Here is a 23,367-nt window from a genome sequence, read left to right as displayed (position 1 = left end):
AACTGTTTTGAGACTTAGAACGAAGGGATATCTCAAATTTGATGGAATTGTTACCTGTCAAATGCGTGGGCGAGCAGGCCAGCTGACTGGTTATGCATGAGCATGCATTGATTTTTCATGGTTCACGTGCAGAAAACTAAGTAATAGTTAGTTGCCGCGATCCAAGTGCAGCTAACACCCGTGGACAGTGGCCGAGGGATAAACAATGTTGTTTGAGTTCAGAAGGTCGTCACAGCCAGGTGAAAATGTTTCTACATCCACTAGCCTGTTGCATTCAGGCTACAGAAGATCCGGGCATTTAGATGTTATCAACAATTGTCAATACGACAATAGAATGAACGTCTGAGAATTTCTTTTTTTCCGATAGAGTAAAGGAGATGAGAAGAAAGTTAGCAGTTTGTTTTTCCAGTGTTCTTGTGCAAGTACAGTTGCAGCACAAGCGTGGCTCGCGCAGGTGACGGTTTTCAAAAACCGAGTAGGCTAGGCAGCACAAAGTCTTTCCTCGTGCTAACGACCGCTCGGCTGGCGCAGGGATGAACATGTTTGCGTGCTCACAGCCAGCCGATAGAGGGTTCATGAAAACTCTTTCTGCGTTTTTGTTCGCTCTTGTGGGCCACGTGTTCGCTGCCGAGCTCATTGTGGAACCTAGCTACAGTGCGCACGATATCTCGCTGAACATCACTAGCGCACCACCCAGCGAAACCCTGCAGGTTCTCCTGGTCACAGGTGTTTATGACTACAGTAGGACAGTGGCAATACTAGCCACAAGAACAGCCCGAATTTCCATCTCCAGTACCGGATCCGGACCGGTCACACTCGAGTGCTCCACGACCGACTTCATTCGAATCGTCGGCGTAGCCAATGACTACTCGCTTGGAGATGCTGCGGATGCGAACCCTATCATGATAAAATCGTGCCCATTGCTGTTCAGCACTCCGACTGGCAACCTATCCCTAACCAATGTACATGTGAGTGCAGGCTCCTATGCCCTGGATGGCGGCGTGACTGCTGCTATTGCCATCTTCAGTGAATCCGTGCTGGTGGTGGACATCTCGATTACAAGCTGCGTGTTCTCCGGGAATGCCGTCACCCCGCTGCTGGTGGATGTGCCCGGTTCGTGCGTGCGGATCAACTCGTGCCGATTTGAGTACAACAACATTGTCGTGCAAGACTCTAGCATGCTGGCCCTGAACAAGTCCATCCTGCCACTTGTGATCACTGCTGGCGTGAGCATAGGCATGCATGGGCACTTGGCCGACAACAATGCGTGTAGTGGCGGTAGCATGGAGCAGTATGCTGTGACCAACACGTCCTTCATGAATAACACTATACTAATGGACATCACGAACAACACGGCGGTGAGTGACCCGGGGCTTGGACGCCGTCTCATTGACAGGCTCAACGGCGGGCAGCAGATGTGCGGTGGGTCCATTTACGCATACATGAGCGGCGAGGCCGGAAACTCCAGCATCGCTGCGCCGGGACAGGATACCATCGCCGGGGCCTTGACCATCGGTGAAGGAACATTGTTCCAGAACGGCCGTGTCAACGACTTGTCACCTGTTGTTGCTTCCGGTGGTGCAGTGTGCCTGCACTTTCGCTCCGATTCAAGCCAATGGAAGGTGTCGATGGACGATGTGAACTTCACGCACAACCATGCCGAGAGAAGCGGCGCGCTCCACGTTTTGTTCGATGACACTACCCACTCAAATGTGCTGGCGTCTCGCAATGCCACGTTCTATCGGAACAGAGCGTACCCGCACGATAAGCACACATACCACCAATCCCGCGGCGGTGCAGTATCGGTGGATCTCGGCAGGAATACTATAAGTAACGACGCCAACTTCACATACGCCAGGTTCGATTCAAACGTGGCGTCCGAGGGCGGGGGTATGCACGTCAACTACCACTCGGCGGAGGAGAAGAACAAGGTTCTGTTGGACGGCTGTGTGTTCAACGAGAACAGTGGAATTTCTGGTTCCGGTCTTTACGCTGTGTCCTCGCACCAACAGGGCATGAAGACCATTCGTGATGGTGCGGCAATCTTGATAGAGATCCACTGGAGCTCGACTCTGGTCAAAGACTGCGTGTTCACGTCCAACAAGGCGTATACGTCAGGGGCCCTGGGTGTGAGCTTCGGCCATGTTGTCCTGCTCGGCTCGATCACCTTCTACGATAATCTGAATTCGGCTGTGAACCTCGTCAACTCGTATATGTACGTGACGAACAATACGGAGGTGATGTTCGACAAGAACGTCGGTGGCCTGGGCGGTGGCATGTTCCTGTCCGACAGCCAGGTGATTGTGTACGAGAATGTGCAGATCTGGTTCAACGGTAACATTGCGCAGACGACTGGTGGTGGTATTCACGCCACGATGCATACCAGGTAGGCCATTCTACTAGCATCGTGTACTTGCAACTCATCATGGGCCACCCTGTTGGAGTTTCATGGTTCCTGTAGAAACCCACCTTTGTGCATGCAGGTATTTCGGATGCAATGCATTGTGTGTAGGTGACCTGTGCGAGATCAAAAGGTCATATTCCCACAAGCAAATTGGAACAAATATTGTCCTCTGTCGATGGCTATGTCTTCATACTCCTTTCTCTCTCTCTCTCTCTCTCTCTCTCTCTCTCTCTCTCTTCCTCTCTCTCTCTCTCTCTCTCTCTCTCTCTCTCTCTCTTCCTCTCTCTCTCTCTCTCTTTCTCTCTCTCTCTCTCTCTCTCTCTATCTCTCTCTCTCTCTCTCTCTCTCTCTCTCTCTCTTTCTCTCTCTCTGCCTCGTTCTCCCTTACTTGCTGCAGGTCTGTTGGCCTTGTTGCATCAGAACTGACCCCGCACTGCTTCATCACCTACCACCATGTTGGCATAAGCGTCAGTAACTGGACCTGCTCAATCTCGTTCCGTGAGAACATGGCGGGCCAGGCGGGCGCTGGCATCTTTGCACCGGACTTTACCCCTTGCCTCTTTCTCGCTTCTTACGACGAGCAGCAGGATATAGTAAGTGCATTGCAGTTAGTTTTGAAATATGGACGAGGGAACATGTATACTCATGTGGTCGGCTGTTCTGGACAACAGGCAACTTGTGGCATGCATCTTCTGACTATTGAATCTTAGCAGGTTGCACTAAGATGAACAAGCAATTCCACGGTACAGGCTGGTGATTATTTATTTTATATTTGATGATCTCCACTTCATGGCACATAATAATACATAGCCAATACAAGAAAGGGAGGGTGAATCCAACCACGAAAAATATCCCTATCAAAAGAAGAAAAGGAAGGGAGGTGTCACCATGTGTTACCATGTGTTACCATGTGTCAACAGCAGGTAGCACAATACTATTTTAGCTGATTAACACATTGACAGCACCTGCTGGTTCTCTCATTGATAACGAAAAGCAACTTAGACTGGCTATGAACAAAAACTAACACCTGCAGAATTGAATACAGCCTACAGTCCAATCGAAAAAAGGGCTATTGGAATTTTAGATAGACCGGTTCGTTTCACTCACAACTTACTATTATTGGTTTTGGGTGCTTTGGCATGGCGATGCTGTTCAGGCAAGTTCAGCGTACTTCTGTCAGGTTTACTTCGGTCAGGTTTACTTCTGTCAGGTTTACTTCTGTCAGGTTTACTTCTGTCAGGTTTACTTCTGTCAGGTTCACTTCTGTCAGGTTTACTTCTGTCAGGTTTTCGATACCGCTATTATTGTGTGCTAGATGCCGCACTGCAGGCAAGTGCCAGACTTTGCATTGTGCAGTGTAAAAGGTGTTTTCATTTCACCCAACGAGACCACACGAAGCTTGCAAGTGCCAGACTTTGCATTGTGCAGTGTAAAAGGTGTTTTCATTTCACCCGACGAGACCACACGACGCTTGCAGAGGACAGCATGAACAGTTCACCGGCCACACTCCGGCCGACGTCTCATCTTTTGTTGAATGAAAAACCTATTGCTACTCTGAATTGACGGGTCTATTTAAGATGGCAACAAAGAACTGTGCACTGTTTGTTGGTATGAAAATCTGTTTGTCTTTCTTCTTCTCCGCCATGCAGGATTATCGCTCGAGCATAACATTCAAGCAGCGCTGGGAAGAGCATTTCTTTGACAACGGGACCGGTGGCAATGTGGTGAACGATGAACTCACTTTGGGATCTCCGTACGCGGGACCATTGGGTAAGAAGCACTTGAATAGTTTCCAGCACCGGTACGGGTGACCACTTGACTAGTTCACTTCTACAACAAAATATCATACACGGGTCTCCAGGCGCGTAGCCCGCATGGGGCACTTGGACCCCCCCCCCCCCCAAAAATGTCGACCTAGGTTCAGAATGCACATAATGACCATGAATGACATGCACCAGCCATCCTACACATATGCGGCCGTGCACCCCCCCCCCCCCCCAAAAAGGGGGACCAGCTATACCCCTGCAGTCTTGGTCTGAGCGTCCCATGAAAGAGCAGATCACGGTGCTCCACTTTCATCTCGTAGACCGCCGGCCTCGTGCAGGTTGATACTTCAGTTATGCTAGCTGACATCCTACCCAAAGTGCGTATTTGGTGCCCCGGACTTGCACTGTCTCGACGCCCTGGAAGTGGTGCGAATACTGCTGCACCTTCACATGTGCAAATACAGTGGTGTAATGAGAACTGATCCCGGGCACCAGCTTTACACGTTTGGTCTGATTTCTCCTAGCACACCTGTGTCACGTACAATACCATGTAGAGTTGCAGTGTGTGTTTGGTATTGGACGTTTGGTCTTGTCCTGGGTGCAGTGTGCCGAAATCATGATGTATCCAGGCTCAGCCTTCATTAACTGATGGCTGGTGATTCTGTGCTCTGTGTGGTGCAGGAGGCAGCAGCAATGGTATACCAAGTGTTGACCATGCTTGGTCTCCGAGATGGCTACCGACCATCAGCTACGAAAAGCTGCAGGGTGATCCCGATTTCCGCAACCGCAGCATACCGAATTCATTATCCACCGACGTCGTGGCCGTTACGTGGAACACCACGGAATCGTGTCCAGATCCGGCGGAGATCCTGCCCGATGGTCTGGTTGTGATACGGTGTGTGGTGGCGTCTGATGAGTATTTCCGCCTCAGGGGCGTTGCTACTGACCAGTTTGGCCAGCCGGTAAGGAGCATGATGGTACATTCATTGCATGTGTGTTTGCGGTGAAACCGTGAAGTGAGTCGATAAGTCCACTGGCCAGTCGATAAGGTTGAGTCAATAGAAGGAAAATCATTACCAGCTCACATAATGAATGTCTGAGGTAAGTATAGTTCATGCACTTGTTCCGTGAGTTCAGACCATGCACTGTGAAGTACACTTCGCGCATGAATCCAATTCACTTTCTCACCGAGTGCATGACGGTGCGAATCTCATACGTCATGGGTCCGTTTGAACGTTGAAACCTATAATGCTCGCCTATTGTGCTTCTGTTGTTTCTGAATGTTTGGGTGAACATTCACATGCAGGTGTGTGTGTGTGTGTGTGTGTGTGTGTGTGTGTGTTTGTGTGTGTGTGTGTGTGTGTGTGTGTGTGTGTGTGTGTGTGTGTGTGTGTGTGTGTGTGTGCGAGCGTGTGTATGTGTGTGTGTTGTGTGTGTATGTGTGTGTGTATGTGTGTGTGTGTATGTGTGTGTGTATGTGTGTGTGTATATGTGTGTGTATGTTTGTGTGTGTGTGTGTGTGTGTGTGTGTGTGTGTGCGCGTGTGTGTGCGTGTGTTTGTGTTGTGTGTGTGGTGTGTGTGTATGTGTGTGTGTGTGTAAATAATGTGTCGTGTTTGTGTTCATGTATGAAAGCAATGACCATTGATAAGTAATCGAGAGTGAGTCGATAGCATTGAATCTAGTCGATAACGAATTTGGGTCAGTTGTTTCACTCCAGGTCCATTAATCCACCTGAAAATGTTCAGAAATGACATCAACCACCTTCTTGGATCTGAATGCTCAAATAACTATGTTTCTGTGTGTGTGTGTGCATGAGGTGTACATGCGTGTGTGGGCTCCTATGTACGTGTGTATGTGTGTATGTGTGTGCTGACTTTATTTGTGCGGGAATGGGTATCTGTGATGAATGTCCTTGCAGCGTGATGCACTGTTCATGGTGATTCCTGCAGTGGATGACGATGACCTTACCAACAACACACAGATAAGAACATCTCCGTACTTGCAGTTCAGAGATAACTGGACAAGTGTACGTGCATTTTCAATGTGACCATGCCAATATGGCAATGCGATGCATTCTCAGGGTGTGTGGAGAGGGGGGGGGGGGGGGGTTAAGTTTCCGTTTGTTTGTACTGGTTGCGTATATCGGGTAGAGCGGCTGGATTGTGAATATAATGCGGCAGTTATCTGGGTAAATACAGTGTAATGGCAGTTATCTGTATGTACTCTACACTCATATTCCGCTATCCGGACGGTTCCGGGACCTGGCACTGCCCATATCTGCGTAGTGCGTGTAACTCTAACCCACGTACGTTCCAATGTGGAGAAGGGCCAGAGATCCGGCATATGACATCACTGTTTCCACAAAAATTGGCAGAGGAGTAGTAATATTTCCACTACCACTCACCCACGGGGTGCCTGGTAGACCCAGGTGCATGTAACTTCGAGGCCCGGATAGAAGTGATAGATGTGTGTACTTTTTTTAATTTTAAAGTATGGGTTTCATGAGGGCTTTCAAGTTCTTGCGACCCTTTTCACGGCTGTATGGTTCATTGTACAGTGGTGCTGCACAGTTGTGTGTGTGTGACCTCTGCAGGGACCTGTATCATGCCAACCACCAATTACATGGCACATGTAGCCCTGGCGCAGAGTTATCGAATGATAGCACTGGCGTGTTGCTTCACATCCATAAGTGTGAAGTATGTATGTACAACGAAGATGGGCTGAGCCGCTCACCGTATGTCGATCTCTATCAAACAAGAGTATTCTCCACCCTCCAGCATTTCCTACTCAATACAACTGAAATCAACTATGGACCATCTTTACCCTAGCTAGCAAGGCATATCTAAACTCCCAATGCAACATAGCGTTTTGCTATTTTGAACTCATCACGGCTCCAAGCTGATTGGACTGTACTGCTAATGTAGCGACTAGGTTGACAAAAGAGGTCCGAGTTACCCCCTGGGGTACTAACCGAACAAGTGTTTCTGTTTTTCTACCGTTCTTTCACCGCAGGACCTGGCAATAGCAGGATGGATTGGCTCATCGGCTAACTTCTCGCTGTCGGTGGTGGGAACGGCTCGCCTGGTCGTGCACACGCTACACGTGACGTTTGCCAAGTGCAGGCATGGCTTCTACAGTATCTACACAAGTAAGGAGAGAGAGAGAGAGAGAGAGAGAGAGAGAGAGAGAGAGAGAGAGAGAGAGAGAGAGGGAGTGCTTTGATCGCCTCTTACTCTTGCTTTTCAGATTGAAGGCATTGTGGATTTGTTACTCTTCGACTGTGCTCACTTTCACCACTGAATTGAAATGATCGACAATGGCTGAATTGTGTAGCAGCGCATTGATCGACTGTCAAGTATGTACTGGAGCAGGTATGACGTGAGATTGAAATTCGTTGAACTGTATGTACATGCGTCCGCTTCACCACCACCACCGTTGCGCTCTGCGGCCGACCGCGTGCATTCCCCACAACAGCAACAACACGAGGTTCCTTCAGAGTACAGAACATGTTTTTAATTCCTTCCGACAGCTGTTTCGGTGGTGTTGAAGTGGACGCAGAATGTTCAAGGGCCGAGCGCTGCTGCTAACTGTCTCGTATGTACTTGTACAACTGAATCCAAGATTTGCTATTCTGCTGTGGTGATTGTTGCTTGTTCGGCAGATAAGCACGTGGTTCCGTACCTGCACCTGTGTGCATGCGGAAACACGAAGCGGCATCTTGACGTGCAGCTGTGTGAGAAGAATCGCTTTGCCTATCTCTTCAATGGTCTGTGGGGCGGTGACAACCGGCCGGATGACTGCAACAACAATGTCACTGCGCAGAAATGCCGTGGATACGCACAGAGCAAGTTTGAAGTCACCATCTGTCCGGTTGGCTACTGCAAGACAAGCAAGGTTAGCGCAATGCTGTATGTGCTCTGTGCATTCCAGTCTAGTATCCAGCCACATCGATATATGACTCAAGCATCTTGTATGGGCAAAAACCCATCTTGATCAATAATAGAAATGCAACTAAAACCCAAAACAACAATTAATATAAAGAACTCAAAGCGAATGAAAAGAACTCGAAGCAAATGAAAAGAGCTCAAAGTTAAAGAAAAGAACCCAACCAGCCGCACACGGAGCACACAAGAGGCAACAGCATAAATAAGTAAACTTCCTAAAAAACGTATCGATCTATTTTGAACGGTGGCAAGAACATGTGTATGCAGTGTTGCCACGGTTACAGTCATGGTGCAAGAACATGTGTATGCAGTGTTGCCATGGTTACAGTCATGGTGCAAGAACATGTGTATGCAGTGTTGCCACGGTTACAGTCATGGTGCAACAGCAATTACAGCACATAAGTAATGAGCAGCACAATCAGGTACGTTAGTGTGCACGATTCTAGAGCGCACAGTTCAACCCTTTTACATCCTATCATGAACCTTCATGATGAATTCCTCAGTCCCTTCTGTTCGTGTGGATTTATGCTGTCGATCTCTTGTATTCTGTATTCTGTATTCTGTATTCTGTATTCTGTGGCCAAACGTTCATGCGGACACCGTGTGGCTGCCTATGCAAGTGTTTTAGTTCACATGTTGATTGTTGTTGTGCCTTTCCTGCTTACCCCTTGTTTCTGTTCTTGCAGAGTGATCCAAATTGCAGCACTTCACTAGGTGAGGATTTCCTTGTCTTATTCACTCGGCTGCATTTGCTCCTCCGTTAACTAAAAATTCGGCAAGTTTTCTGTGCTAGCATCACTCACAACGAGCCAAAGTGTTGTCGCTTATTTGTGGAAGCAGTACTCCAGCAGTATTGAGCATATCAAGGTTGTGCTGTGCACATGTCACGTTATCCCCATCCACATCATGCCATTGCTCATGTTCTGCCTTGTGTGTCCCTCCCTCCCCCCCCCCCCCCCCTCTCACCTATTCCCCTCTTAAAGGGGAACTCCACGAAAAAATGAAACTTTGATAGCCTGTAGAGTTTCGGGCGCTGAGTCGAATGGTCTTGGTCCGAAGCCTCTACGACGAAGCGTTCTTGAGATATTTCACTTTGAAATTGCAAAAACGGGGGCCGCGCCCTGACGTCATGCGGCCATTTGGCTACGTCATCACGGGCTGCCTACGTCATTGTGGCATAGTCGTTTCTCTTCGCCAATCTACAAGCACTAATTTTAGTTGGTATTTCAAGGGAAGATGGGCGATTCCGAACAATCCTCTGTCCCCAGCAATGAAGGCAGCGATGCTGAGGCCAGTGAAGACGACCAACAGCCCACCGCCGCGTATGGTTGGGGCAGGGAGCTCAGATACTCTGCTGAGGAGCTGCCATCGCGTGTAACAAATGTTGAGGAAGAAGATACTTCAGCAGCTGCGTCCGACAGAAGACGAGTACCTTGGCCACCAGAATCTCGATTCGTTTGGGACTCCGACCGGTGCGAGCGTGGACGAAAGTGTATAGCCATGCCCAGCCCGCGGGAATGATTTTGCTGGTAGGATGCTGCCGTCGCTGTCGACAAGACGACCCAAGGTTTCTTGCGTAGCGGACCTCGCAGATTACGAGATCGTATCCTTGCATTAGGCTGTGCCCACCACTGCTCTTCGAGGTTATCTCGACATGCAGAAGCCGCCAATGCCAGTGACAGAAGAGTCTGACATTAGGTGAGCCTCAATTAGTTTGCCTTGACTTGTCTTGTGAGGATCGCGTATCAGCATGATACACTAAGTCTTATTTTTGGGGGAAATTTATTGATGTCAGGCGCACTACAGTAGGCGTCGCACAAGAAAGACATTGTACTGGTAGTTATCACAAGTTTCATGCATGACACAAACAAATTTCTCTTTGCTCCGAGTATGTCCTGACTTATCTTGTGAGGATCGATGCGCGTAATGTTTTGTGTAACTTATTGTTGTCAGGCATAGCACGAACAACGTTGTACTATAGTGCTAGTAGTTATCACAAGTTTTCACGCATGACTCAAACACATTATTTTGTCTTTGTCATTTTCCCTTGGATTGGTACAAGATCTGCAAAGAATGGTAGCGTTCTGTTGGTGAAGAGAGCACTGCACACAGTTTATGAGCACCATGGGTGCATTTGATCACACCTGAACCCATACTTTATCGTTTCAAGCGATAGACTTTGTCAATAAACTCGTTCCATGGCATGCAACGTACAAGCGTGGGGTCAAGAAAGCGTACACCAAAAAATGCACAAATTCTGGCAGGAGAGTAAGACATCTGTACTTTCTGACCAAGACATCTCTGTACTAGTAGGTAATCGAACGCGTCCTAATCAGTATTCATCCCCCAGATCATTGGAATTGAATTTGAAATCAGCAATTATGGGAAATTCTACAAGATCCCCCAGATCATTGGAATTCAATTTGAAATCAGCAATTATGGGAAATTCTACAAGATCCTCCATCTTTGTACCAGTGGACACTAAATTAGTATGGCGCGCGCACTGAAAGTGCAGGTAGGTACCGGTAGGTGCAATACAGCGCATATGTAGAGTAAATGAGTATTTGACTATAATAATTATTACGGTACAGCATTACGGTACGGCAATGTGGTATGTGTACAAGCACTCATCATACACATTCCATATGACATTCTGTGTTTGTGTAGATCTCTACGCTATGCGGCACACAGGCAGTACACACTATGTACACGGCACACATGAGCTTGTCAACATACTCATAGCTCTTTCTGTCGTATAATTTTCTATTTGGCCACAGTCTTCTTTATTCTTTGAGAACTGGACTTTATACCTTCCTATCGCGGTCTTTTTGGTTGTGCTGTGACGACAGTTGACATTGACGTCGTCAAGAGCTGCGAGATATGCGTGTCCAATCATCCCCAGAATTGAGAAACGAATGCGTTTGAGAAAGTAGTTTGGCATGACACTGTGATATACCTGCATGGCAAAAAGAATGTGGAGAAAACACACTTGCTTAGACAATATACTGCTGTATGAGAAAATGGAAACTTCACCGTACAGGACGACTCTTGTTCTCAATTACATTGTTCGTTTCATTCCCTGTGTTGCCCATAAGAGACGGGAGCAAAAATGTTCAGCAGATGTTTGTTGTCTTCTGGCGTGGAGTGGCGGCGTCATTAGATGTACACATAGTCATTTCACTAAGTACGCCACTACTACAGCATATGTACTATCCTTAGGCTAGCGTGCGTGCGAGGGAGTTTGAGTATGTGGGTGCGTATGTGTGCGTGTTGTATTTGTGTGTGTGCACGCACACGCGCGCACGCGCATGTGGGTGAAGGTGTGAGTGCATGTGTAGTTCCCACTGTATTCCTTGCACAATAGGTATTCACTTACTTTTCTTTCGCATACAACCAGAACCCATTCCTTGTTCGAAATTAGATTTTTTTGGCCTGGTGATCCCGCAAGCGTGGAACTCGGAGTGTAATAAATTTTTGTTTCACCTTACTTGCACTATTCCTAGGCTGTCCAGACTTCTAACAACTGCTCTGAGTGACATGATATTCATACAACCATGCCTAGAAGTAGGGTAGCTGTTATAAATAGAGACATATCCACGAAATCAACTTACACTGATTCGGTTTGGCAGGATTGGTGAGACAGTTCGTCGTGCAGGCTGCCTGCACATCGCAAGCAAACAGTTCTGTAACCTTCGTACTTGCTGGGGGTCTGTCTGTTTGCGTCCCAGTTGATGACAGATGTGCACAGTTTGAGTACTGGTATGCGCAAAGTTTACTGGGGTAATACCGTTCATCAGCTAGCTGCAGTCGGAGTTGATGGGGTGATGTACTCTTCTGATCCTGATGGAACGTATCTCGCCCTGCTTTCTCAGTTGCAGCTTGTTGAGTTCGCTTTGCTGGAGGCTCACGGTTCGGAGAGCACTGGTACACTGATGAGGGCTTTCCTGGACGGCGTACTCGTCAAAACTCAGCTCTCAAGTCCCTCTGGATCATAAATGCAGCGAGCAACCATAGCTCGTGCTGCGAAAATAGGCTTGAAATTTTCACGACGCATTGCAATATCTCGGCACTTTGCCAGGTCTCCATCCTTTGGGAATCTGAGAAAACTAACCCCAGGAGGATGATATGATACTGGCACAACCAACAACACAACAATTTGGCATTGCAGCGGCTCAGGCGACTTGGCAAACTACTTTCTGAAGTGACTTTCGTCCGAAGAAAGTGAGATTCAAAATCCAAGTATTTTCGCACCATGCCACAATGACGTCACACATACATTGGTATGGGGCGTGGCTAAAATTGAAATATCTCGAGAACGCTTTCTCGTAGAGACTTCGGACCAAGACCATTCGACTCAGCGCCCGAAACTCTACAGGCTATCAAATTTTCATTTTTTCGTGGAGTTCCCCTTTAAGGTGGCAGACTACCCAAAAATTCGCTGAAAAATCGAATTTGTAAATTCATATTGAGTGCTACGTCAGTTGAAAGAGCATGAATAGCTGCAAATTCTCTGAAAATTGTGTCCCGATCTGACCGGCCGTTCAAGAGTTATGGCCGAAAATGTGCCCTTGCAAGGAAAGATTTTTTTGTTGCACGCTGTCATTTGTTGGCAGCACTGTATTTGAATGTGAGCAGACCGTGCGCAACTTGTCGTATCATGGAAACACGTGAAAGTGTGCAGAATTTTGCTCCAAGTCCAAAAAATCAGTTTTTTGAGCCACGTATTGGGCTGCACGGCGGCGGGCGAAGCCCGCCGCCGTGCAGCAGGACTTTTGCCAGCACCCTCGTGACGTTGCAGATATGTGGCTTGATTATTGTAGTTGACGTTGATTTAGTGACTTTGGCAAGTTTGAGTCGTGTCAAGAAGTCAGGTAGGATTCAGTACTAGGCAGTAGTGAAACGTGAGTGGTAGTCTTTGCCGGTTTCTGAGGGTATCCTGGATTTGGTGTGCAGCGCTGTGGAAATGGCTTGCTGTGGAGGTCCCAGCACTGGATATTGTATCGAAGGTACGACCTCGTAGCACGTGCTAAACCTAAAAAAATTCAAAAATTGACTTGGGTCTGTGGGAGTGTGTGAGAGAACGCCCACTCGTTCCTTTGTGACAGATTCCAGGGCCTCGTTGAGGGGCCCTACCCCATCACCCATGGCTGCTTCTGGACTTGTTCTAGGTTTGAGTCCCGCGCACGAACAGAATGAGCCCGAAAATGTGAAAAAATTGTAAATGCATTTGTTTGGCTCCTGGGTGGCTCGCACACCGTGGCACTATGCCGGAAATTTGAGTTTTTCCGGCCTGGAAAGCCTGTCAGTGAGGCGCAAGAACTTGTAAATCATGTCCCGAGGGCCAGCATAGTGGCAGGAGTGTGTGGTCAAAATTTCACTCAAATCCATTGAGAAACACCAAAGTTACGGTCAATTGAATGCCATATGAAATTTATGGGTAGGCTGCCCCCTTAAAGGGGAAGTTAGGGCAAAAATTAAAAATTTTCACCAGTTGTAGTCTTCGGGGTGCTGAGTCGAATGGTCTTGGTCCGAGAAAGCTGAGACGCTCCCTTCCTACTTGAATCCCAATCGAACTCGCGCACTTCCACCGAAACTGGGTGACTGCGCCCTACTGGATTTGTATGCAAAATGTCACTAAAAGCGCCATTTCGTTCCTATAAAAGCACGGATGACCGCGATTGGCCCATATGTTGTAGTCTTTTGGACGCTGAGTCGACTGGTTTTGGTCCGAAAAGGCTGCGATGCAGCGTTCCTCCTTTATTCCCAATCGAACATGGTTGAACAAGTGGTCACGTGCTCCTGGGTGCCCAAATCACCTGGTCACCATGCCAGCAGGCGACAACTTTCACACCAAGGTTCAACTCGAGTTCAACTCGAGTGACAGGACTGCACCCAAAAAAGGTCAAACAGGCTAGTAAGTTGTACCCTGCAGGCACGGTGACCAGGTGACGCAGGAGCACGTGACCGCTAGTTAAACCATGTTCGATTGGGAATAAAGAAGGAACGCTGCATCGCAGCCTTTTCGGACCAAAACCAGTCGACTCAGCGTCCAAAAGACTACAACATATGGGCCAATCGCGGTCATCCGTGCTTTTATAAGAACGAAATGGCGCTTTTAGTGACATTTTGCATACAAATCCCCATCTAGTAGGGCGCAGTCACCCAGTTTCGGTGGAAGTGCGCGAGTTCGATTGGGATTCAAGTAGGAAGGGAGCGTCTCAGCTTTCTCGGACCAAGACCATTCGACTCAGCACCCCGAAGACAACAACTGGTGAAATTTTAATTTTTGCCTTAACTTCCCCTTTAATTAACCCTTTGGAGCTCATCGTTCGAATTCGAACGATGCCAATGTTATGTGTGCAAGTGCACTCAACGAGTCATAACTCAGTCAAATCTCAACCGAATTCAACAATCGAAATACCTACGAGGTAGCAGAGAATCTAAGCTAGTCTGAGCTGTCGGCTCGAAAAACTCCGGGGTCGATACGAGCTAGTACGACAGAGCGGCAAGTGCTCGAACGTTCGCTCGATTTCTCATGCGTCAGCGAAGTGCAAATTTCGTTCAAAAGTGGGATTTTCCCTCTTCCGGCCCACGCAGCGTGTGACATCACTCCCAGCGCTTTTTGTCACGGCTTTTGTGAGTCTGTTAGAAAAAATTTGAATGATTTTGAGCTAGCACGAGTGAAATGGCGAGGCAAGGACTATTCCCGTTTTAGATTTGGTATTCAGCTGGCATTCAGTAGCAGACAGCAATCGCTCTCCTGAATGAGTTTGGGCTCGCTGTTATCCTCGTTCCAAGAGCTTTCCAACGAGCCCAAGATCGTCAAAATCGGTGAAGTAGAAGCAGCGTTATGATGGAAATTGGAAGCGAGTATAGTTGCAATTGCAGCTATCTCTTGGCGTGGTGTGATCAGTGCAGTTCGAAAGGGTTAAAAAAAAAACGTCTTTCTCACTTTCCCTGTGTGGTTGACATTGTGTTTGCGTGTGTGTGTGTTTTCAGATGGAGTCGGGTGTCTGTACAACTACACGGATCAGAATGAGATCTGTGCCAACAACAGGACTGGCATCCTGTGTGCCAAATGTCCACCTGGACACACACGCTCCATCACGGTAGAGAGCGGTAAATGCACTGAGTGCACTGACAATGACCTGTACAGGATCATACCGTTTGTTCTCGGTGAGTAGTCTGTGCCATGTTGGCATATTGTGACTAGCTTTTGGATTCAGTCAAATGATATATTGTCGGTTGGTGAATTGTTTACCCCAAACCATGATGGCCTTTTTCGCAACAAGTCAATAAATCTAGATATGTCCGTGTTGCTCTTGCCTGGTGTGCTCTGTCATGCAGTTGTCCCTATCATCGTGTTCTTCATCCTGTTTCTGAATGTGCCCTTGTCCAACGATCTGAGGGGTCTGTTCTTTGCCGCCGCCGTTACACGCTCTCTGATTTGCCCCGAGGATGAGGCCTTGGTAAGTTGTGTGAGAAATGAAGCAAGGGCTATCTAAATCTACCTGTGCATGCACTACTCAACATGGTAATACAGTGGAGATTGGATATAACGACACACCTTCGGGAGAGAACAAAATGAAAAACTATATTCGATCTATCACTAAACCCGATCTTCACAAAGGACTTACTAAACGACTTGACCAACAGAATTGTGGCGCTAAACTCAATCTGTCGTTATATGCAAGGTTGTTATATCCGATCTCCACTGTATGATGAACTCCGGAACAGACTTTGTAATGGATTGGTAGCATCTTGCCTTTTCTTTAAAAACTGAGTGCTGTGAGCTATTGAACGTTGTTGCTGCCCCAGCGCAAATCGCTATGGCGTCCGCTGTAGCATTACCATTATCGCCTTTCTGCAGTGATACACGGCTAACAGGTGTGCATTTGTGTACGCGTGTGTGTGCGCGTTTGCATGTGTGTGCTTTTGTGTGTGTGGGGGGGGGGGGGGGGTGCGTGTGTGCGTGTGTGCATGTGCATATCTGTATTGCTGCAGCTTTCCCATGGCTGGTTTAGCTCTATAATGACAATGGGAGAAGTTGCCTGGCCTGGAAGTAGCTGTATCATCTCCGGCCTGTCGTCACTGCAAGCCATTGCACTGGGATATGCTGCTCCGATTGGTGCTATCTTTGTTATGGGTCTCTTACACCTGCTGACCAAGTAAGCCGGGCCGTGCATAGTGCATCAGTGTGACGCGACCTCCTATGGCAAGAGAATCACTTGTACTGTGTTTTGGGAGGGGAGTCTCAACATGCGAAGACTCCACTGTAGCCGTCCCTTACCGTTTGACTTTGACCTGAATAGCGGAATCGTGTGTTGCTCCCTGCATGGAGATGGCACTTTCCTGACGACTCCACTCGACAGGCTCACAACTGCTATCCAGAACACGTGGGATGCCCATCGAACCTACTATTCTGAAAACATGCTAGGAAGCACCACTCCGGCCTGCCATCTCAATGAAGACCAACTATCAGGCTACTGTAAAACCGGAATTTTCGGTGGTGTAATGCTTTCGGTATTTCCCAAAAATCAACGATTCGGTAGCGCGGAAATTTCCGTAAACCAGTTTTCCAGATCCAAAGTGCATGTTTTACACTGTGTGGCATGGCATTGTTGAATTTTAGGTCGCGTTATATTTTAGGTGAAAATTACCTTTACCGAAGAATGAGACGATTTACACTAAAACTTGCCACACATAACAAACACATACTTTCTTGCCAATCATCTTTGCATTGATTTCGAAGTGGCCGAAAATAAATCTCCACCGAATTTTTCCGGTTTTACAGTAATTAAAAAAAAAATGGTGGACTGTGAATACAAACTTGCGACGTGTGTGTTGGGGGGGGGGGGGGGGGGTAGCAGCCTTGGGCTGACAAAAGCAGACTAAAATGAGCAGAAGCTAGAGCCTCGAATACAAACCATTATCCTCTGCCAAATGTGCCCAGGCTACCAGTCCTGTCTCTACATCAAAGCTAGGATTTCTTTTATCATCCAATGTGCGGCTGTGTAGAAGGCATTCTTAGTCAGGGAAGCATGATAAGTGCATCACTAATATTCTAGTTCTCCCCAGGCATCTCTCTCTCTCTCTCTCTCTCTCTCTCTCTGTCTCTCTCTGTCTCTCTCTGTCTCTCTCTCTGTCTCTCTGTCTCTCTGTCTCTCTCTGTCTCTCTCTGTCTCTCTCTCTCTCTCTCTCTCTCTCTCTCTCTCTCTCTCTCTCTCTCTCTCTCTCTCTCTCTCTCCTCTCCTCTCCTCCCCTCTGAGAGGTGCATTGAAGAAGCATGACCATCCCAAGGGATGTTGCTAACAGGACGGACGCTGGGCTGTGTGTGTGTGTGTGTGTATATGTGTGTATGTGTCATGGTATATCTGTATTTTTTATATTATGTGTGTGTGTGTGTCATGGCATATCTGCATGTGTATGTGTGTGTGTGTGTGTATGTGTGCGTGCGTGTGTGTGCGTGCGTGTGTGTGTGTGTGTGTGTGTGTGTGTGTGTGTGTGTGTGTGTGTGTGTGTGTGTGTGGGTGTGTGTGTGTATGTGTGTGCGTGTGTGTGTGTGTGTGTGCGGCGCACTGTAACTACCACCGTATCACTGACAGGTACTGCAAACCACTGCATAACTGGGTTGGGAGAACGGATCAAAACACTCTGAAACATGGCACATGGCTAGTCATCTTCTTCACGTTTCAGAAAGTTGCACAGACCAGCATCAAGTTTTTCATCTGCGTGCCGCTGTTTGGAGAGGTACGGTATGCTAGTATCGCTGGCCATCAATTAGATAGATAGTTAAGAGTAGAGCCCACCCGCTCTCTTCCATTTACACTGCAATAATTCAACTCATTTCACAATATTACAACGTTTTCGGCAAATTGCCTTCATCAGGTTCACAACATTATTGTGAAATGAGTTGAATTATTGGAGTGTTAATGGAAGAGAGCGGGTGGGCTCTACTCTAAAACTGTTTATGAAACTGCCCCACTTTTACTTAATCAGATAGATCTTAGTGTTATATGTAAAAATGACCAGCATCATGGAGCTCACTGACATTACCATGCTATCAGCCCGCATAGCCGATATGTGTGTTGCCTGTAGCACATGCCGTGGCGACTGGCCATCGATGTAGCTGGCTATGTTGTTTGTCTCCTATGCCGGCACATAGATCATGTCTATGGTGGGTCTGATCAACTCACATCCCGCCGCTTTGGGAGCTGCATCTGCGCCTTGATCCTTGGGGATGGTGGCGTTCCTGCCTTGATCCTTGGGGATGGTGGTGTTCCTGCCTTGATCCTTGGGGATGGTGGCGTTCCTGCCTTGATCCTTGGGGATGGTGGCGTTCCTGCGGATGCGGAAAACTCAGCCTCCAGCAGAGTCTGATGCGAAACATGACCATTTTTTAAAATATTGTTTTCTCCTATTAATTTCTTGAAGCATATCACCCCCTTCCTTCTCAGTTTCAAGCTTATCTCTGTCTCTGTGCAATGCTCATCTTGCTGGCCATCTGTCTGTTGCTTGCAGTGGCGATTCTTCTATGAGGCTGACCAGAAGTGCTTCAGCAGCATGCCGCACGTCTCCTACTTTGTCGTGGCGCTTCTGTGCATCTTCATCCTGGTCGTGGTGATGGTCGTATGCTTCTGTTTTGCCAAGGGCTGGAACATTCTCTGCATCAAGGCAGATGTGAGTGTACCCTGGACAACCAATCATATACGGAGGTTATTTTCCCTTGGTCACATGACCTAAGCAGCCAGTCCTTCCCCCCCCCCCGGCTTAAAGAGGGTATTCCCCTTGGTCACATGACCTAAGCAGCCAATCCCCCCCCCCGGCTTAAAGAGGGTATTCCCATTGGTCACATGACCTTAGCAGCCAGTTTTTCCTCACTAAAGAGGGTATTCCCCTTGGTCACATGACCAGGCATGCATGTGTCGGGTGTTACTACAGCAGGTAAGTTGCCTGTGGCCTACCCCTCATCACACATGCATCATACTTTAGTACAGCTCTTCACTTTTAAGTGAAACGAATCACCCATGAGCCATTGACTGGAGTGCTCCTACTTCTACGGGAGGTAAATGCAGTTGGAATGTGCCTGAGAGGTCTTGGGTAGCCACCAGCACAAGGAGAAACCTCTAAGGCTGGAAAGGGAAGAATGAAGAAGACGTCGACACAGTCACGGTGTGGCTGTGCCAAAACTAACTTTACTTGTTGGTAATCTTCTCTGAGCTGTGTGCGTGTGTGCATGTGTGCGTGTGTGCATGTGTGCATGTATGCGTGTGTGCATGTGTGCGTGTGTGCGTGTGTGCGTGTGTGCATGTGTGCATGTGTGCATGTGTGCATGTGTGGATGCCCTTGATAGGCTACATACTATAGTGATATGACTGTTTTGTTGTTGTTGTTGTTGTTGTTGTTGTTGTTGTTGCTGTTGTTGTTGTTGCTGTTGTTGTTGTTGCTGTTGTTGCTGCTGTTGTTGCTGCTGTTGCTGTTGCTGTTGGTGTTGTTGTTGTTGTTGTTGTTGTTGTTGTTGTTGTCGCCGTGGCTTATGTACGGGGTGGCGTCTTAGCTGTTTGTTGGGTCCATTCTGCGCCGTGGCCTGGAGGATCGCTACTGCTGGTGGGCCGTGTGGGATCTCCTGCGGCGCATGATGATCTTCTTTGGGACTATGCTGGTGGTGAAGGGCTGCGAAGCCAGGCAGATCTACATGCTGTGCGTCACTCTGCTCATCTTTGCCGTGCATCTTGCTGCAAAGCCGTACGTTACGCCGAGAGAGTACGATGACCGCTTCCGCCTGGTGAGTAGGAGAACCTCTACTCCATGTACTGTAAGACCAGTGATGTTAAAGGGGAAGTGCATCGATTTTTCGAGTATGGTCCAGAAGAAAGACAATTTGATATCGGTTCGAATGGCATATCTCTCGCTTCCATACGATAAGCCAAACTTGCCAAATCGCCAATTGTATACTCACGTTGCCATAGCGACCAGCGCAGTGATGACGTACGAAAGGCTTAGCTTCTCCACAGAGAAGGTCGATCACTGCAGAAATTGGTCATTTTCAATTGTCTTATTGTATTCACAATGTGAAAGAAGGGCTGTGTTCAATGCTGTTAGTGCCGTGAACTATTTATCGCCCTTCTCATGCAATTCCCTAGGCTGACTGTGCCTAGGAAATGGTTTCCTCCAGGACAAGATGCTTGGAATTCGCCATCTCTCCTGAGACATTTTCAGCAAACTTTCAAACCTACGACATTATTTCATTCGTCAATCTCCACCACCCGTCGTCTCACCTGGCTTCAGAAGATGTTACGAGAGATAGGAGAGTCGCCAGGAAGCATCACATCCATCTTCAGGAAGTGGAAAGAGCAAACGGCATGGTCCTTGGTTGGGGGAAATGCTGAACGGCTGTCTGATCTGTCCCAACCAAGATTTCAGCATTTTGTTCGTCACTATTTTCGCTTGTCTGCTGGTGTCTCCGCACTCCAGCTTTCTCCTGTCGGTGTCACGTCCCAGTACACAACCGAGAGGACTACTAACAAACAGTTCACTGCGCAAACAGCATTGAACACAGCCCTTCTTTCACTTCGTGAATACAATAAACCAATTGAAAATGACCAGATTCTGCAGTGATCGACCTTCTCTGTGTGGTGGAGCTAAGCCTTTCGTACGTCATCACTGCGCTGGTCGCTATGGCAACATGAGTATACAATTGGCGATTTGGCAAGTTTGGCTTATCGTATGGAAGCGAGAGATATGCCATTCGAACCGATATCAAATTGTCTTTCTTCTGGACCATACTCGAAAAATCGATGCACTTCCCCTTTAACAATTTTTTTTAAAATTCTAATGAGTTAATGAATTTCGGAAAGAATCGTTAACATTTGAAGTCGTTGTGTGCAAAACGATATGTACATGTACAGTCATTTGCCGCTTTTGAGACAGAATTCGTTAGAATTTCACCTCGCTAACTCACAAAAATCCTGAGATCGGTAACTTTGACGTTAAAATATCTGGTCTTACAGTACGGACTGTGCAGTGCTGCTGACTGTTTTACAGCCAGGGCGGCTCAGGCTTTGCACTGCCTACAAGTAGTCGCTCTTTGCACTGCCTACAAGTAGTCGGTAATCGGTTGTAACGATGGCCTTGTCAAACCCGGTCAACCATGGCCATGTGTAAATAAGCTTGTGGAATGTGTCCTTGCACGAGAAGTTGCTTGCGAATTTTCAGTCCAGACGCCACACTATGGCACCTCACATTTTCTGCCATTATCATTTTTTTATCATTACAAATGGGGGCTTCTAGCTAGGTGAATGTCAAGAGACTCTTTAAAAATATTGGAAACCTTGGAACTTCTCCAAACCGTGTGAATCTATCTGCGAACAATGACACTGGTCGGAAGTGGCATGGAAATGTATGGAAATGGTGAATAGTTTGCTGGAATAATCACAACTCCGCCAGCACACAAGGGTCTCGTCAGCTCAAACGTTGCTCTCCTGTTCATTGTCTACTCAAATACAACAGTGGTTGTCTTGCGGCACTGCGATCTCATTTTGCGTTTCTGATAGGTCACGTGGTCAACCCCGTTCTTTTTGAGATCGGGTGAGAGCTGTAACAGGCTGGAGGGCGTTGTCCTCTTCAACATGGTTGTGATGACCGGCTTCTCGCTGTTGTACCGGCATCTTGTCAGCGGCACAAAGTGGATCCTCATCGGGCTGGCCGTCTGGCCATTGATCATTTTCGCCTTGCTCGTACTCTACAAGGTGAGGTGCATTGCTGTGTTCGCGTGTGACCACCTGACGCTGCTGTCTCATCACTTGTCCTATTTGTAACAAACCTGATGTACTCTGTATACGCGGCGGCATGTCATCAAACACACCCTTGCCATTCCGGCTTTTGCACATGTCTCACCGAAACACAAACCAGCGTTACTGTACAATTCAAAAAAGTGTGTTTAATAGGCCAAACAAAGGTTTAAAATTGTGTGTTCGCCTGTTCGGGTTTCCTGACCAACCGCTTCCAAGTTGTACAATATGGGCGTTTTACACAACAGGGTGGTACTTTGTTTCTGCCTGCTCATACCGGCGTGCTTCGTTCCCTGTATGCTCATTGTGTCCTTGTTCCCGAGTTTACTGCTGTCTGTTAGTACTTGTATGTAATGTTGTTGCGTACCACTCAGTTAAACGGTGATGCCTTTGTCCGAATTTGTTAACTCTGCACAGTTGATGGCCCTACTCGTCCTGCGCTTCAACTTTTTGAAATGCCGCGTCCTACTATGCATATTCAAGCCGAAATCCGACCATGAAGAACACACGCTGGTCAATAGTGTGCACGGTGACCTTGAACTGGATGGTGCGGCATCTCCACCGAGGAAGGCCCTACGTGATGGCATGCTGGCCATGCCGCTGCTTGATGGCTCTTCACACTCCCACTACTCAACCATGCCAGACTTGGATGAACATCATGCATGAACAGGCTCTTCACACTCAGTCCCACTACTCAACCATGCCAGACTTGGATGAACACCACTCGTGAACATTCACACTCCTGTCACTCAACCATGCCAAAACTGGATGTGCAAGTGGCGCTAACCTCTATTCTGGCACACACTGGTACTATCCCGTCAGACCTTGCACTAGACTTGTACATGTAGTAGGCAAGGTACGTTCGGGCCTGATTGGAAATTTTTATTTCCATTGCTATCGGGTTCGGCCTCATTTCCTCTGTGCTGCGCTGACGAGTCCACAAAGGACGAAACAGTTCTGTCCGCAGATTGAGTATTAGTGTATACTATATAGCCTGTATAGGAACATCACAATCCCAGATATCCGCTTATCACCACTTGAACATAATACTGCGAAGCGACTGCATTGTATTGTGAGGTTGAGTTTACCCCACAATTTCACAATTTCCATTCCATAGAACAGAACATCAAATTTTCTATTGAGTCAAATTTACTATAATTAAGAGCTGGCCGCCTATTTTCTTCTTCATATTTTGAGATGTTGTGCTCATCAGCTTTTCAAGTACGAACCCTCAATTTTTTTCCACAATGGACATTTTGACAGATTGTATTTCGCAGAACAGAAAGGGCGCTTGGGGGACTGTTCGGCACTCCAACACGGCTCGCCGTAAATGACTGTGTTTCTGAGTACAGAGGCAGGCGCCTGCCTTAACCTGCAATAGGTTTCTGAGTAAGACATATCACATGCATGTCTAAAAGGGTTTTCTATTTCGTATGTCTATTAAAAAAAGAATTTAAAAAA

General features: G+C 47.6%; 1 protein-coding gene across 1 annotated transcript; it reads left to right on the top strand.

Annotated features, from left to right (window-relative positions):
* The first annotated feature begins 200 nt into the window (after nucleotides 1-200).
* Nucleotides 201-23,175, top strand: LOC135809578 (uncharacterized). Its single transcript, XM_065322955.1, has 16 exons — nucleotides 201-2,386; nucleotides 2,802-2,997; nucleotides 4,054-4,174; nucleotides 4,852-5,132; nucleotides 6,091-6,198; nucleotides 7,185-7,320; nucleotides 7,834-8,066; nucleotides 8,803-8,830; nucleotides 15,116-15,292; nucleotides 15,464-15,585; nucleotides 16,121-16,284; nucleotides 17,722-17,866; nucleotides 18,638-18,796; nucleotides 19,674-19,901; nucleotides 21,670-21,864; nucleotides 22,324-23,175. The coding sequence occupies exons 1-16, from the start codon at nucleotides 534-536 to the stop codon at nucleotides 22,570-22,572; spliced, it is 4,395 nt and encodes a 1,464-aa protein (XP_065179027.1). The 5' UTR covers nucleotides 201-533; the 3' UTR covers nucleotides 22,573-23,175.
* Nucleotides 23,176-23,367: the final 192 nt, after the last annotated feature.

The sequence above is a fragment of the Sycon ciliatum genome, chromosome 2, assembly GCF_964019385.1.
Source record: "Sycon ciliatum chromosome 2, ocSycCili1.1, whole genome shotgun sequence".
Lineage (NCBI taxonomy): Eukaryota > Metazoa > Porifera > Calcarea > Leucosolenida > Sycettidae > Sycon > Sycon ciliatum.
The sequence above is the reverse complement of the archived record's forward strand: the minus strand, read 5'-3'. Positions and strand labels throughout refer to the sequence as shown.

Excerpts from the sequence above, each read along its gene's own strand:
- LOC135809578 (XM_065322955.1), top strand. The coding sequence starts at position 534 with ATGAACATGTTTGCGTGCTCACAGCCAGCCGATAGAGGGTTCATGAAA. Across the intron at positions 6,199-7,184 it reads TCAGAGATAACTGGACAAGT|GACCTGGCAATAGCAGGATG; the intron begins GTACGTGCATTT and ends CTTTCACCGCAG. Across the intron at positions 19,902-21,669 it reads ACGATGACCGCTTCCGCCTG|GTCACGTGGTCAACCCCGTT; the intron begins GTGAGTAGGAGA and ends CGTTTCTGATAG.